The sequence below is a fragment of the Passer domesticus genome, chromosome 10 (genome assembly GCF_036417665.1).
Source record: "Passer domesticus isolate bPasDom1 chromosome 10, bPasDom1.hap1, whole genome shotgun sequence".
Taxonomy (NCBI): domain Eukaryota; kingdom Metazoa; phylum Chordata; class Aves; order Passeriformes; family Passeridae; genus Passer; species Passer domesticus.
Window position 1 is genome coordinate 17,547,168 of NC_087483.1, and position 17,399 is coordinate 17,564,566.

Below are 17,399 nucleotides of genomic sequence, written 5' to 3' on the forward strand. Positions count from 1 at the left end.
CCATTGCTGCTGTTACAGCCCACAGCCATCCTGCCAGAGCAGACATGTGCCAGTGGAGACCAGGCTTGGCTTCTTTTGCCGTGCTGCTGTTACACAGCAGCTGCATGCACACCCAAGGGAGTGTGTCTGAAGGCTGCAGTGATGCTACAGCCCATAAATAACTGGAGAAGAGCACGAGATGGCACTGGCAGCTCAGGTGAGTGCCTTGCTCCTGGCCTGCAGAACTCTTGGTGGCCCCTCCCCAGCCCAGAAAGTGGCACTTCTCAAGGGGACAACTCTCCTCTGACTGCTACTGGGGTGCATGTCCTGCTAGACTCAGCAGACCAGCTCCAGGAATACTGCAGTTAGGCCACAACCATGTGCACGTCAGTTGTGGCTGCATTTAAAGCTACAGCAGGCATCAAGTGTGAGAATGCAGCTCAGCTGCAACCCGCAGTCCATCCCCCTGGGCAGTGCTGACACCCACGTGCACCTGGCAGTGAGTGCTGCCTTCTGCTGTTCCAGGATGGCTTCCCAAGTGCTCTGTATTCCCATGTACTTACCTTCAGGGAGAGGTCAGGAGTGAGTCAGGCCACAAGTGAACCACACCAGGCGTGCAGGACAAGCAGCAGAGGTGTGAGTGCTGGTGAGGGAGCACAGGGAGCAGCCCTGTGCAGTGACACCTGCCAACCCGGGTGTCCCAACCCACGGGAGATCCTGCTCTGTATGAGATGATGCATGACAACAGCTGCTGCCAGCAGCTGCTTGGCAATTACACCAACACCCTGCCCAAGCACCTTCTGTCACCCTGCTCATCCCAGCCCTACAGAATCCCACTCCTTTGGGTGGTTCCATTGCACTGATCCTGTTTTGTTAACAGGTGATCTGAGCTCATCTGTAGGACGTGGTTGGCCTGCATCCCTGAGTAGTGGGGCAATGCACAAAGTCTCCTGAGAAATTCACTCGCTCTAGGGAGTGGGTCCAAGCCACAGGGGAGTGACCAGCTGAGACACAACCACGCTGTGACGCTGAGAAACCATCCCTGAAAGATGTGCAAGAGAACAAGCTTTTGTGAAATGTCACTGCAGCCGAGGTAATGTTTGATTGATATTAAGACACATAGCTGACTACACAGGGCTCTGTGTTACCCAGTTCTTTTCAGTGCAAAATTCAAGCCAAACTGCATTTTTATCTCAGGGACTAACCCTGTTTGGGATTCTCTCTCACTACTGTAGATTTTTCTGAGCAAGAACGTGAATGGCCTTATAAAAACTAGAAAATCCCAGCTGAAATGAGCTGACCTTACTGCTTCTCCTTGGTTTCACTGGAGGTGTGTTTACCTCAGAGCTGAATTTGTTCTCCTGGCTTCCATCCCAGTGTTTGGATCCAGCCTAGCAGATTACATAATAGGGCTGCGATCCTTGCAGTGTTTGCTGCCTTCTGTTTCTGTTCTGTTCTGAAGACCAGTGGTACATAGTTCACAGGAATGCCTAAAAGTGAGACATGCAGCATATTTAAACTGTGAAAGGCATAAGCCTTTCAAACATTATTGAACAACAGAACTGCCACCAGAATGGGTACTGGAAAACACGTTTAAAAATATCAGGAGGAAGAGAAACTTTGTTTTTCAGGACTTAACCTCTAACTAATCTAATTCTAAAAAAAAAGCCTTCTCTTTGGGGAGAATACTTTATGAATACTGAGGGCAGGGCACAGATTGAGATGATACCACAGACTGCTGCTCAAAATACACCTTTTCCCATATTCTTCTAGCTGCCATTTGCCACAAAATTAAATTAGTGTAAATGGAACACCCTGCTCAAAAAAGAGACTTTGTAGAGTTTTTTAAAGCATGTTTATGTGACTGCACATAAATGTTTGTGTAAAAAGGGAGTTATGACAGTTTATACCACAAAGGTTACAGTAAGAAAAAGCACTTCTTTATGACAATAATTCACAAATTCACAAGAATCACTTTAATATACAAAGCAATTACTACCATTCTGAAACACAAAGCAGCTAATATGTACATAGTGTTAATAAAATGCATTATAACCCAGTACAATTCTTTTTAAACACAGATAAAGCACAAAAAAAAAAAAAGAACACAACAGGGATGTTTCTAGATTTCTGGGGAGATGTAAAAAAGCCTTTATTTTCCCCCAATGATGGATTTTCATTTAATCTTTTAATTTCCACAAGTATGTGGGAGTTAAGCTCAAATACCCTGTTCTGTGCTGACATGGTTTGGGTAAAGAATCAGAAATGCAGATGAGGTGAACATACTCTTTCCAGCTTACACTACAAAGGGAGAATAATAACCCTTGCTCTGGAAACTTCCCTGAAAAACATTGTTTCAAAACAATTTCAAATTATAAATCCAGAGTAGAAACAACTCATTTCTGAAGTGAATGACCAATCTGTGGAAAAAAGTCAGTGGAGGGGCTGGCTGCCAACTAGCACCTCTTCTTGTCCTGTTCCCATCCCAAGAAGTCCATTATAAGCAGCACAGTTTCAAATCTCATATAAACTTGAAGTTGTAGAACGTTTTAAAATTAACATTTTAATATAAATAAATGCAATTAAACACACAAAAAATGGAGTGGCACCTGGATAAAAACACAACTTGTGGAGAGCACCCAAACATCCTTAGTTCTTAAGAGTGGCCATTTCCAGAGAAGCAACTTGCTCAAGGCCTGCCATCCCCATGCTCTCACTCAGCTATCCCCTAATTTAGAGGAATATGCAGCTGAGGCTGAGTGAACTGCTCGAGTCCTGAGTGCAGTGAATGCTCAGCTTATGGAGTGTGCCAGCCACGGGTCACTGCAGCCTGTCCCTGGCCCCTTCCTGCCAGCACACAGCTGACTGCTCCTGCCTCTCCTCTGAAAGCGGGCCCTGAACTCACTGCAGATCCAGTCACAAAGCTGCACCTGCAGTGCCACAAAGTCACTCTTCAATTTGTGCTGTGCCAACTAGCCCAAGCACATCTCTCTGCAGGCCACAGCTTAAATACATTTTAAAAACACATTCCAAGGCAAAACACTTGAAATGCAAACCTTCTTTACACCACCTGGATCTGGTCCCTTTTCCCCAAAGATTCACACACTTAAGTCTATCTATCCACAGACCTGAACCTGTCACAAGCACACAGAAGGTGGATTTCAGCATCCTCTCTTCACCAGTCTGGCTCCTTCCAGACCAACTGAGCTTCAGGATACATTCAGGCTTTTGTAAAATCAGTGTCTTTTACAACTAGCAAATTACACAGCTCAGAAAAACGAGTTCCCAGGCAGACGACAGAGAACCATCAATGTACTGTATGCTTTTTAAAACCTGCTCACAATGACAGACTTCAGGGTTAAATTATCATCGTTCCTGCTAAAGAAAGGTGGTTGTGCTATGCTTTTCTTTTCAAGCAAGGTGACACACTGTCAATGTACCTTTACTTCCTGGTGTCAAATTACTGGAAAGCCTTTCAATTTATTTTCTTGGAATGCAGCTTGTAAAATCCGCAGACAAATATCAAATTAACAAAAGGGGAATAAAGTGGCTGAAAAATAGTTCAGCTTTCCTTCCAAATTAACCTCCCTTTCCCACATGGGATCACTGAACTAGTTCTACTCTAAAAATAATGTCACATCCATCCTCTACATACTGCTCCAGACACCACACGCTTGATTGTTGCCCCTTCAGCTCTCCTGCCCTTCTGAAGCAATGCCTGCTGGGCACCAGGTGCTGATCTGCAAGTTCAATTAGCCAAGGAGTCAGCTGCTGTGGAGGAGTGAATTGTGTGCAGGCAGCAGGATCACAACTATTATGCCAGAAATCTTCTCAAGCAAACCAAATTTACCTTAATGGTTTTTTTCCTCTGTTTGTTGTTTTTTTCTTTAAAAGTGCACATTTTAATTAAACATTTACAAAGAACATAGTGTAACAAAAAATAAATACATGACCTTTTGGTTGGATCATTGGCAAATGTTACGTCACTAACCAGGCTCCAGGGTAAAAAAAATTACAATAAAAACAAGGTCTTAGAAAATCAATTAAATCCTCTATGAACTGTCATGGATTTGCAACCACTGATATCAAACTTGCTTTGATGGGTGGACTTGTCTTTAAACCACAAAAAACATTGTCTGCCATAAATGAAAAAACAAAATAAGAAAGCAAGTGCCAGTTTTCACTAACAGATGACTAGTTGCTGCTGCAGTTTACTGGAAGCCCAGATTTTAAAAAATCAACCTGTGGTACAAATTTAGGTCAGAAATTATCAGGGCTGTTTTTCCTTATTAAATCTTTTTTTTTTTCCTGAGCCTCTTAATGATTCTAAACACCCCACCAATTTTCTGACCAATGTACAAGTACCAGAGAAGACAGTGATCTCCAATGCAAATGCCAACTCCAGGCCAGCCAGAACTGCAGGTGTCTGAGCAGTCCTGACAAGCACAACAGGCTAAAATTGTGCTTTCGGATACAAGCAACGGTGCCGGCAACTACCCAGTGCTGGTGAAATTGCTGCCTAAGGAAGAATGCATCACCACTACCCCAGGAGGAAAACAGAAGTCTTACCAGTGGTTCCTTTAGAAAATAACACCTTAACAACCTTTCCAAATGTTTTGCCTTTGATATATAGCTGCCAAAGAGAAAAAGCACAGAAGTGAATTACTCTGGGGGGTGGTGGTTGTAAAACAACTGTTTACATCATTTCAAAAATCTTCATTGGTAAAAAACAAACTTCACAAAAGCCACGAAAGATGAAATAAAATTCTTGAAAATGGATAACTGAGAGACAGCACAAAACAAATCAGTAATTAAGAGCTAGAATAACGCAGCCCAGAGCTACTGGGGTGAGGGGAAGCTTTCACACACACACACACACACACACACACATCCACGCACACCCAGACACACAGAAAAGTAAAAATTCTTTTTCTGACCTCCATATACTATAATACTCAGCATTCCTGACTTAAAAGCTCTCAGAGCTGTAGATTATATACTGTGTGTATATATATATATGTACATATATTATACATATGTATTTTCCAAGAATATCTAAATTAAAAGAGCACCTTTGACAATATCTTAACTGCCTGATTGGTGCTGTTGTTTTGCAAAATAATGACATTACAAAAATTATATTTCAAACCAATTCTTGTTTATTATGAACGTAACGGATCTAGCCCTTTCTAACCCTCTCTTCAGGTCAAAGAGTCTATCAGGTCTTGAAAACTCACAACCGTGAGATATAAAACTAATCCTCCCTCCCCCTTGTCAGCATCATTTCCATCCTACTTCCAAATGGCCTTAGTTTATAGAAGCTTATCACCCCAACCTCACTACTTGGTAAATAACATAGGAACAGATTCCTGTGTCATATTCTTTCCCTTTTTGGGACAATATGAATAGTAAAGCATGTATGGGTAGCCTAGCCAGCCCTGTACTTGGTCTAATACATTTTTTATTATTGTAATCTATAACTTTCATTAAATAAATTTGTGTCCCATAATCCTCAGTGCAGCATAAATAAAAATAAAGATTCTTGCAGACCCCTGTGTACTCTGAACTACATTCCTTTCCTTAGTGGAACTTTATTTGCTAATGAAGTCTAGGCTAAAACCACTACAGGCCACTTGCAGACCACACACAGACAAACAGGTAACACAGTTCTCCTCTCACTGCCACACAAGTCTGCACAGTGGATTAGGAGAACCCCACCTGGGCACTGTTTTAGGCTCCCATGCCCATTTTGTGCCCAGTGATTATCAGCAAGCTCTGGACAGTGTTCATTACCCACTAGACACAGCTCTCAGAGCACAGCTTGCCTTGTTCAGGGTCACTGCAAAACCTCACATTTTTTTTACAAACAGATGTTCTACAAAAGCAACAGCCTTAATGTGGGCATACACAGCCTTTTCTGTGTTCCTCTAAGTGGAGAAACCATTCCATGTAATTGCAAATGAGGCCACCATGAGCTTCATGTCTTACAAGAATGACTCCTGTATTATCAACATTTCTACTTCAGTACTCGTTCTGGAAAATGTAACCATTCTATGTATCTGTATTCGCTGATTTTAACAATCAGATAGTTTCTATAAAAGCACTGCTGAGAACTTAGGGTCTTCTTTACATTTGCACTGCTAAACTAATAGATTCATCTCCCATTAAATAAAACCACAAAAATCAACTCTCTATGGCAGATAAAAATAGACCATTTATAAACACCCACAAAACTTGTGAAAGTGAATTATTTCATATTTCTGATGCTTATGTTCTTTTTTTGAAATACAAGTGTAATTTGAAATTCCTGATAACTCTAGTTGTAACAATAATGCTGTAAGTTTAACCCCGCTCCTTTTAAATTAAGTCTCTTGGAAACTGAATGCCCCCTCAAATGAGAAATCTAGAACTTTTAATACTGCTTAGGTGTTTGAGACTCAACTGCCCAGAGTCTTCCAAGTATTTTCCTCACAACATCACACTGATTGTATAATCTTTTAGAAGCCTGTGTGTGAAATTTATCTTAAAAAGATATAGAGTGAACGGGAAAAATATTAGCTAATACTCTGCTAGGCAAGGCATTAGTCTAGACCACAGCCTTATCCATACATTTCTATACATAAAAGTTTGACCAGAAGCCCAAAGTAAACTTACTCCATCAAATGACCCAAGTTAACACAGTGAGAGACTGGCTTCAGAGGGCCAGTACACAAACTGCACATGATTTCTTTTGGACACATTCTTTTTTGGTTCCTTTTGAGCATGATTCTTTTAAAGTCCTAATGCTTAGTACAGAGTTTTTAAAAAAATATGAACTACCTTTTTTAACACCATAAATCTGGGAAAGACAACAGTTCCTCAGTGCACAGAAAAAACTTGATCTTGCAAACATCTGAGGCACATAAGTAATTTTAGTTGCAGGAATAATCTAACTCTTTCCATGAAAAAATACCCCAAATAAATTAAGAGTTTAGCTAATATGGCCAGGTTCAAATAATCAGTATTTTCCCTTTCAAAGCAGGAGTTGGAATATTTGTGTTTAAAGTCCTCTTTAATATTTGAGGTTGTCCTAATAGTTGTTAAACTACAACTTAATTTATGTATTGAAGACAGCCTCAAAGTTCAAAAAAGAATTTAGCAAACCAGGCTGATATTTCTATTGAGTACAATAATTTCCATTGCATAAGACAGTGGTAGGGAATAAAAACAACTTCATTGCTTGAGAGGACTTGGGACACAGACCATACTGTCTTTAGGGAGTACCTAAGTGGAGTTGGCTATGCTTCAACTGCTTAGTTGCTCTGCATACAAATAGGTAGTGCTTTAATGTGTTACCCCTGTTTACTATGTGACTGTTTACAGAACATGGCAATTGCATCTTTTAAAAAAATTTCCTTTCCCATCCAAATAAAATTTCCCAACCTATATCCTATGAAATTTGTGTCTGTTTTCTGTGCATTCAGAACGCTGAACGCACTTGCACACATAAGCTACGAGAATCAACAACTGACCAGTGAAGCTCATTTCAATGCATTTGTTTCTCAAGTATGGAGAAGGTTTGACTAGTCCAGGAGGGCTTAACACAGATTGCAGATCAAAGCCCCTCCTGGGCTAGTTTGGAAAGGTCTGTTATCTCCACACCAAGAAGGTGACAGTGAAGCGCCCCTCTGGCGCTGCTCAGCACCAACGTGTGACACCACCGTGGCAACCACTGCTTCTTCACTGCAGCCTGCATGCTCCACCTATGGGCCCACCGTTCCCTGGACCAAGAGGCTGGGGTGGCTCTGTCTCTAAGGCAATGGAAAGAGCTCAGCACAAACTCTTGACATCTTTACAAAAGGACCTTCCCCACAGTAACTCCCCAAGTGACCACTGTTACTCCTTGAAGAGGATCGGGAGACGAGAGAGAAGCCTGTTCTTCTTCTTCTTCACGCTGAGATTGATGATGAAATTCATCTTGTAAGGGGAGAAGTGGAGGCAAGTACTTGAACATTCACAGTTTGATGCAAAGCACAGATGAAGTATATTCTGTAGTTGCTTCAGGCAGTTTTGCGCATAGAAAAAAAGAAATGTTTAGAAAATAAAAAGTTTACTTTGTCTTTCTGGGTATAGCCAGAACCAGTCTCTATCCCACCTGGACAAGTGAAAATGAGAATCCAAAATTAATCTGATTTGTGGCAGTAAAGGTCCTTAAGTGCTTTCAACTCCTCAATCAGTGTCTTGTTTTGGTTTTCAAGCACAGCCACTCGATTTTCTAGACATTTCACATACTCCTTTTTCTTCCTGCGACATTCACGTGCTGCCTCTCTGCAAAGCAAAAAAGGCCATTCAAATCCAGAACAATCATTTGCAGACATGGGCTACCTAACTGCTTTCAGGCAAACCTTTACTAGTACTGCCATTTTCAGAATATGGAGGTATTGCTAAGAAATGCAAGTGAGGAAAAAACATGGAGTTCATAACAACTGCTCCTCACAAATTACACACACTCAAGATCCACATATTATTTCAACATATAGATCCCAGTAAGACAGCACCAGTAAAATTATTATTATTATTATTTTTGTAAGCAAAGGATCCTAACCAGTGATAAAATTTTGTTTGCAGGATTCACATTGAAGCCTTTAGGCTGAGTAAAATGCTGCTGCAATAATTTGACTTTATTATCATCTATTATTCTTTTTACAGTCTTTAACTTCTCCCTTTGCTGCAGTCCAACAAGATGATCAACTGGTGTAAGAAAGTGCTGTATTTAGAGCATTCATGTATTTGCTTTTGAGCAATGCTTTCATTTTAATAATTATGTCTGCATCACTGCACTGATACTATTAATGACTCAAAAATGAAACACAAAAAATATCACAAAAGAAACAGTAGGAACCAAGAATTCTTTAGTCCCTGTCAGCTATGCCAAAAACAGACCTCAAGATAGTCAAACTGCTAAGTCTTGCTTGTAAAGAGTGAGCTGCCTGTAGGTAACTTGGTAACATACCAAGAACACCAGTGAAAAATAGCAGAAGGTATTAATGTGCTGCTGAGCATCTTGAAGGCAGGAACACCACGGCAGGAATACCCTGCACAGCAATATAATGGCACCAAAGTGCAAAGGAAGCACAGGGCTAAATGCCACGGGCAGATGGGAGCCCAGGCAGAGGGATCTCCTCCTGCAGTGCCACTTGTCCAAGCAGCACTCTGCAGACACAGGGAAATAAACACTTACTTGCCCTGAACCTTTAGGTGCAAAGCAGAACAGCTTCAAAAATAAGAGTCTGTGTGCCCCTTCACTGCAAACACTACACAGACTGGTGAGACAGTCAGTGTTCTGGGAAATGAGAGGACAAATCAGAACCCAGTTCCTCTCCTTATTAGATAAATAGGAGCTGTAAAAACAGAAGGCATTCCAGCACCTAACTAATAAGAAGCCTCTAAAGTAATTTCTGAAATTCAGCTCCACAAATGAGACAGGATGAAGAAACCATAGCCTGTAAGCCCTGAAAGGACTCAGCTATCCATTTGTCACTCCCACAAATACAATTTCACATGCCTGCAGTGCTTCAATAAACCATGTGTAACATTCAGAATTTAAGTAATTTTGGGCTGTTACCAAAAGATTAAGTACTAGGGGATGAGGAAGTGTCTCCCAGTGCAAACTACTAACAAGTCTCCTTGGGTGACATTTTTTTTCTGTGATGTTTTTCCCCCTTAGGCTGTGTATATTAAGCCAGCTCAAGTCTGTGCTAGTGTGTGCTAGTTGTTCATTATGAACAGCCAGAGTTTTACTGAATTACAACAGAGCTTTAAAAATGTAAAATTTATACAGAAAATTTGCACAATAATATCTATGAATATTTACACTATAATCCTCCAGTAAGTACCACCTTACCATCTGCCTCTCTATCCTTTTTCCCCACTTTGCTATGGAGCTTAGATTTGCAAATATCTATTAAGCAGACAGCCTAAAAGCACCACATGCAACATGATACTGTTGCAAAAGCTGTCAATTTAACTCAAGTGGAGTAATTCCCCATTGTTTTTCTTGGCTTTCACAAACACAAAAGCTTTCTTTTACCGGAATAAGACTGATGACTAAATGAGGGTATTCTGTGATTCTAATTAATTTTTTTTCAAATGCAGAGCCTGAAAGAGTGATATCCACTATTCACTGATATGAGAAAATTATATAAAAAGGGAAATGGGTGACATTCTGTATAAAAACCTTTTAAAAAAGTGACCTCTGCTGTTCAGCATTATTTACTTCATTAAAACCCCTTGTATAAGCACCAGGTCTGCTCAAATAAGTTTCCATTATGTTCACAACACAGCAACGTACAGAAGATAAATGAACCTGCACAACATCAGGTTTTTTTCAGGCTCCCAGTTGAAGTTAACAAGGCTTTCAGCAGGCTTCCCCTGCCCAGAAGGGTGGGAAGCACTGGGCTCTCAGCACCACAGCGGAACACACAGGCTCCCATCTGTGGCCTGTGGGTAAGAGTTCAAGCTTGGTGTGATGGGCCAGCTCAGGCCCACCCCTCCCCACTCCCACAGCAACAGACTTCAGGAGCATCCTGCTCAACTCCCTACAGCTCCCTTCCTTTGCTACTTCCACCCACTCCCACCTCTAACTCTAAGCTTAGCTGTTCTTCCTCACACACTGCATCCTACAGGATCAAGTCTTTACCTTTCTTTTAGTCCCTCTGCTGCCACTACTGGCTCCACAGGACTTCAATCAAAGGAATAGCTGCTCATTTAGCCTTTGCTTGAGCCTTTCTGCCCCTGGAGGGGAAAACCCAAAGCGGCTAAAAGAACAAGTGAGACAATCAAGAAAGTACTCACAAGGAGCACACGTGGGCCAGCAGCAAGGCTAAGGGAGAGAATCCAGCAAAGTAAACCACATGAATGTAGTAACTCAAAAAAAAGCAACTCATCTTGGTGTTTATAAGAACAGATCTGCAGTCATACAAGTATCTCACCAATTACTTTTCTCCTTACTGCAACAACCAAATTCACACACCTCGCAGAATGAGTCTGACACTTTACTCAAGGTTTCACAGTCACACCACACAGCGCTAGCAGATGTGCATTTCTGCTTTGCAACTTTAAATAAAGGCAAATTCCTCATAAAGCATTTCATAACAGGGCTAAGAAAGACCAGCACTCTGAGCACTGGCCCGTGCAGAGCTGGCTGGGCAGCAGCAGTGGTGTGCATGTACGTGCCTGTTCTTCATCAGCCGCACCTCCCTCTTCCGCGCGGCCTCCTCCGCCGGCTGCGTGGGGAGCGCGGGGGACGACGCCATGACCACTCCTGGAGCGATGGTGCTGGTCGGGGCCGTGCGGATCTGGTAGGTCTGCACGTCTCCTGAGGCAGCTGCAGGGACACACGGGAACGCCACATCAGTCTGGTGACAGCGCTGTCACACGTGCTGTGCAGAGCACCTACTCATCTCTGTAACCTGTCCCGAACACAGCTCCCTCTGTGACCCAGCCATCTGGGCCACAGCTCAGGAGGGACGGCCATCATCCAGGTCACCACTGCCACCTCAGGCTCAGTTTATCCATATATGCAAGGTTTTGGGCATGGCTGCTGAAGAAGTCTTCACTTGCGCTTGGTAACTTGATTTGTCTTGCAGTATAGCTGTGCCTCTTTCTCCCTTATTATATTTCTTTGTACTACTCTGGTTTTTTGGCAATTCTAGCATTTCTAGAGAAGGATGGGGGTCACTATTTCTAGCTATGCTCCAAATGTTTGTCTGGAAAAGGAGGAACTGCAGGTGTAAGTATCTAACATAAAAAAGCAGTAAAAATGTAGCATTTACTCCCACAAGAGATGGACAGTGCACGCTATTGCTTTTCTAGGATGAGCAAGGTCTTGGCTTTCTTTTACTTTATTAATTTTAATCTTAGGAGTGTGTTAATTTTGCCTAAGCTCATAATAAACCACAATACCACCTAAAGAAATCCTATGTCCTTAAGAACACAAAAACCCAAAGATCAGTGTAACAACAGTACTCTTCTCTGCTATGCATTTTTACTGATGCCTGGTAAACTCTTCACTGGATAACTTTCACATCAACTACTTTACACTCATAGAAGCAGGAGTGCACTTCTGTTATTTTCAATAAAAAATTTGTAATACTCCTCAATTTTTAATAAACCAAAGAATGTATTTTGATAAAATAGGTCCCCACAACTTACTCTAAGTGAAAGTAGCTCTGCCAAGTTGAGGGCTAGACTAAATGATCACTTAAGGCACTCTCCTAAATTGTTCCATGATTCCAAGACTCACTGATTGAGTCACTCACTCAGTGACTAGTTAAAGAGTCACAGTAGGAAGAAATTATGACTTGCAATTGAAAAAAGGGAAAAATTACTAATAAATTAAAGTGTCCCTTTAGAAAGAATCAAACATACCTCTCTCCTGTCTTTAATAATTGCTTGAAATTTCCTACTGTTGCGCATATGGAGAACTCAGAACTCTAACGTGGTATTAGTTTTTGCAGAACATGTAAAAAAAATCATGTGGACAAAATGCAGGAAATACAGCATGGAAAAGCAAAAATAAATATATTAAGCCTCAAATATCCACAGTTTTACCAATCTAAAGGGAAAGGCTTCAAAAAATATGAGAAAGGGCTTTGTCCAGAATCTCAGTAATTTTATGGACTTATCTGTGCCAAAGCTATTAATTCTTTTTCCTGACATATTTGAAGGGGTCAGGCTGGCAACTTATATCTGCACAGAGAAAATGCTACACAGAATGAGTGGCTGTGAGGTTTCTCACCTTGTACAACAACTTGGTTGCTGGGTACAAGTATCTGCTGTCCGTCTGTGGTCTGTGCATATTGTAAAATGGTGGTGCCAGGTTGGGTTGCAGCTGCATTGGTCATTGTCAACGTCTGGAGACCTTGTACTCCATCTGTGCCATTGTTAGACAACTGTATTGCTCCTCCTTGGGTGATGGCAACTGCACACAAAAAAAATCAACCCAGCATTTAAGACAATAATTCACTCATTAACTTACAGTATTAAACCTAGGTGTGGAAGAATATTGATCTAAACTAAATCATTTGAACCCTTACACACCCCCAAATCTGACACATGGCTTCAATGTACATGAAAGAAATCATCCTTTGAAAGGTAAGTTTTCAAATGTTTGTGAGGGCCAAAACCCACAGCTAAAATACAAATTAGTTTCTTTAATAAAACAGAATTACACGGAAGAGCTACAATCCAACCTCAGGGAATACTTTTTAATTTATTAAGATTTTCTTCTTGGTTGGTTTAGGTATTGTTCTCAGTCCTTAGTTTTTCTTGCTATCTGAAATTCCTCTCATCTTCTGTGCTTTATGCCCTTCAGTCTCCTCTGCTGCTAGTGCTATCCATCTTGTGTTTCACTTTCTTCTTGATTTGGCATTTTTTCTTCCTTCTGATTGTGTCTACAACTTCCTCAGACCTTTACTAACTGTTTTATCATTCATAAAGGTACAGTTTGGTTAAGGCAGTCTTAACTTTGCTGTTTTTTTCCTTTCTTTCCCTCAATCCTGTCATGCATGTATACTGGGGCATCACCCCTTTTGTGACTCACAGAATTCCACTGTGTTCCTATATACAGACACACCAAAATCTCAAGTGTCTGCACACACAGTTATTGTACAGGTATAACAGGAATCAGAACTAAACACATCCATTTCAATAAAATTGAGCAGGATACAAAGCAAAGGGGTTAAGGAGTAAACAGAGATACAAAATTTTAAAGACATTTTAAGAGACAGATGTAAACAAGTAGTTCTTTCTCCCTTCTGCATGTGTTGTATGTTTCCTACTGTATGGTTAGTGTGAGACTGCATGTGTCTTATCTTTAAGGCCATATCCTCAATCATTCTTCAAGTCAAAACACTGTATCTATAAAATCTAACACAAAAAACACAGAAACATGTACTTATGACATATATTACGGTTGTCAACTACCTTATTTTTTCAGGACTTTCTAAAAATGCAATTGCAGACTGAAATTTTTTTTCTAACTATGAGGTTACAGAATTGTGAACAAGTATTAATGATCTGCCAAGAAAAAAAAAACAAAACAACTTCTGAATTCCCCCATCTAGTTCCTGAAGTGAAGAAGTTTATAATAGCATTATGGTTAGTTCCTGTTTTGCCTCAGGATGCATGAGCTGCACCAAGTGGCAAGCAGTCCCAGAATGTTAATCGAGCCTTTCAAACACTTGCAATAGAAATGTGTTCAAAAGGCCTGGTTAACAGTCAAAATAAAGTCATCTTTTTTTCACCTCCTGCTTTGTCCTAGTCCACACAACAGTTAGAGAAATAATAAGTTCTTCATCTTCTCATCCCCACTTACTAGCACCACTGAGAAATTCAGACTACATACTGTACTGCCCACTGCTGGTTTGGTAAATGGGAGTTGGCACCGTAACAGTGGCGATGGCAGGTGCTGCTGTTTCCTCTTCAGACTTTTCTTCTTCGATCCTTGGCACTCCTGGGGCGTCTGAGGACAAGTCATTCAAAATTTTTCTGGCAAAGACAGTGTGTTGTAGAAATTTTAATAAAAACTGGGGGAGAAAAATAGTCTATCTGATACACAATGCTGGGGAAAAATGTGAAGTGCAGGAAGCCAGCAAGGAAAATATGAGTGGAGAATGAAAACCACACACTATCTTCAAACTCTTATTGGAGAGGATTGTTCAAAATGCCAAGCACTGATGGGCAAGGGAGCCAGCACAGAACAACTGTGTTTGTCAAAACCCATGATACAGATGGGTTACATACAGGATATTACAACCTTCCCTTTTTCTTCAGAGCATGTTCCTCTCATCCATCTTTATTTGTTTCCTGCTTTTAGCCATACAAGTATTTGGGGGAAAAAAAGTCAGAACCTGTCTCCTCACTTACATTGGGGGAACTGCTCCATTTCAAAGACTATAAACACCTCAGCCTGAGAGCTGAGTACCAAGGGAGTTAGCAGGAATGCTTGCAGAGAGCCAGCAGCTCATAATTTAACACCTGCCTGGGAGACAATACCCAGTGTTTGAGAACAGTCTCACAGTTATGTTCACAGGTGCTCTGCCTGAGAAAGTTCATGGGTAAAGGAAACAACAGATTGTTTCATTATTTTCATGAGCTAATTATCCAAAGTCAAAACTTCTAAAACATCACTGCTACAGGTCCCACTGAACATGACTGATGAGTGACCACAGGAGTCACTGCCATTTGCATCACTGAGATTAAACACTCCCCCTCCTCAGAGGACTGTCAAGTCCTTTTCACTGCTGGCATAATCTATTATGTCACAGCAAAGTGCAGTAAAGGATAAGGTGGCAGCTTTACAAATACAGGAGCTATGAACTGATGGAATACATGATGTACTTTAGTAGCAGAATCACAGAGGAGATTTTGTGTAAGAGGTATAGCTTTCAATTCTGTGAAGATATCTGTACCTATCTTGTTTCTGGGGCCAGTTACAGCAGGTTGAGCAATGCCAGCTGGGAAGTCACTGAAGGCAGCAGTGGTCTGGCTCAGCCTTTCTGAGCTAACCAACACCAGCCTGGAGTCTGAGCTGCATATACAAGTTTTACAGCTAACAAATGTTGCTGTGTCACCACAATCTGATTTGTAGACAGAGGCTGTGTTGTGGCACCAGTGCAAAACAGTCAATCTCAATGAGAAGTCAGCATGCACAAGCACCCTCTTCTCAGTTTTGCTGCTTGTTTACTTAGCTCTGTTTTCTCACCATATACAGCCACTCTTCCATATATAGTAAAATCAAGTGTCTTGCTGCAGAAGCAGACTGAAGGGAATCCGTGGCAGCCTTGAAGCTAACACTGCTCCTCACAAATAAAAATATTTTTCCAGATCTATTATGGCTAGGGATCTCCAGCAATGATTTTCACTATTTTTGGCAGAAGAGCCTTGAAGGCTGATGGAAAAGGCAGACAATAATTGTCCAAGTACTAAAAAAGTACCATGGTTGAGATATGCTCAGGTCTACAGCCCAGCTTCTATTTCCAAGGCTATTGCTCATAAAGGAAAAAGGAGCATCTGAATTTTCTAAAGCAGCAGGAACTCACAGGTCATTTAAAACCTACTGAACCCCAGAGCTGTTCCTTAATGCTATTTGGTGTATTTTAAGAATGGAAGTGGAATTTAGTACAGACACAAAAAGCTGTGCAAAGGCTTAATTAATAAAGTAACATGACACACCACATGAAGGAGAACCTCAGCTGGTTTTGCAGGAGGTATTTGCCATGAGAAAGAGACACTAGATACCTTTCACTGTATTCAACTCATATACTGACTTAACTTTAAACACAAATTATTTTGCTCAAGCAGAAATTTTCTCTGAGCTATGGAACATCACAGCTTCCTTAAGCCTCATGGGAGAAAGGAATTAAGTTTGATTCCTGCTAGCATTTCAGCAATAATGAAAACCAATAGATCTGATTTTTTGCAGACTACAGATTACACAGAAGTCCCTTTTTGCAAAACTTCAGTGTATTTTGTATTTTAAGTATTCATTAAAGCTATTTCTAAGGCATCTATCACAATGATACCTCAGTTTTCTGAAATGTGGCAATTAGCATATTCTCAGCTCACTTCTGTCTTAAGTGAGTGCAACTACTGAGGCTTCTTCCTCCTCCTGCTTATCTCTTAATATCCTATTCCATGGACATATTCCATATTCCAATTGCAAGACACAATAGAATAGAGATTTCAGTAAAATGGTAAATCTAAAAATAATAAAAATACAATCCCACTGTTTGTACCTCCACGTGAACACACCCATCCATCAAGAAATGCTTCTGCTTTACCCTCCCTACCTGTAGGACGGTCGTCTGGAAAGAATTTCTCTTCGTTTCTGTGAGTCTGTGACACTGTCTACTGATTCCTGTGAATCTTCACTTTCTGCTATAGTGGAGATCTGTAAATAAGAACAGCAATCAAATTTAACAAGACACTTCCAATGCCTTCATTTTAAGGAAATGTTGACATCCTGTGAAAAACACCACAATGCAAGTGTTCTATCTAGACAATGAACAGAAAGTCACTGCTTAGTAATAGATCCACCTATCAGAATGTTCTTTAGAATTTAAATACTCCAATAAGAAAACCTAAACATTAATACCATACGGTTTTTGCCTTCCATGATGTTTTGTTCTCATCCATTGCAAGGAAACAAAGATTTTTTTTTAGTAAGATTCAGGGAGAGAGTAAATGAAATTAAGGTAGTAGAAATGTTTGGAAACAAAGAATTGTGAAAAAACATCAATTTATAAATAATGAGGTAGATATGTTAAAGAGAGACTGCTTTTCATGGGGGAAATTGCCAGGAAAATGTCATACATGAAGATATTAAAAAATAATGTAGTGCTGCCATTCTGAATGGCTGTGCTAAAAAAGCAGAATGT

At 40.8% G+C, this 17,399-nt stretch overlaps 1 protein-coding gene across 3 annotated transcripts in view; it reads right to left on the minus strand.

Annotated features, from left to right (window-relative positions):
* Positions 1–1,811: 1,811 nt before the first annotated feature.
* CREB1 (cAMP responsive element binding protein 1) overlaps positions 1,812–17,399 on the minus strand; it is a 39,775-nt gene continuing 24,187 nt past the window's right edge. For all 3 annotated transcript variants that reach the window (XM_064434105.1, XM_064434106.1, XM_064434104.1), the window contains 5 exons: positions 16,812–16,912; positions 14,366–14,508; positions 12,758–12,940; positions 11,194–11,344; positions 1,812–8,286 (listed from right to left, as the gene is read on the minus strand). In XM_064434105.1, the coding sequence (XP_064290175.1) occupies positions 8,142–8,286; positions 11,194–11,344; positions 12,758–12,940; positions 14,366–14,508; positions 16,812–16,912 (723 nt within the window). In that variant the 3' untranslated portion in view covers positions 1,812–8,141. The remainder of the gene's footprint in view (positions 8,287–11,193; positions 11,345–12,757; positions 12,941–14,365; positions 14,509–16,811; positions 16,913–17,399) is intronic.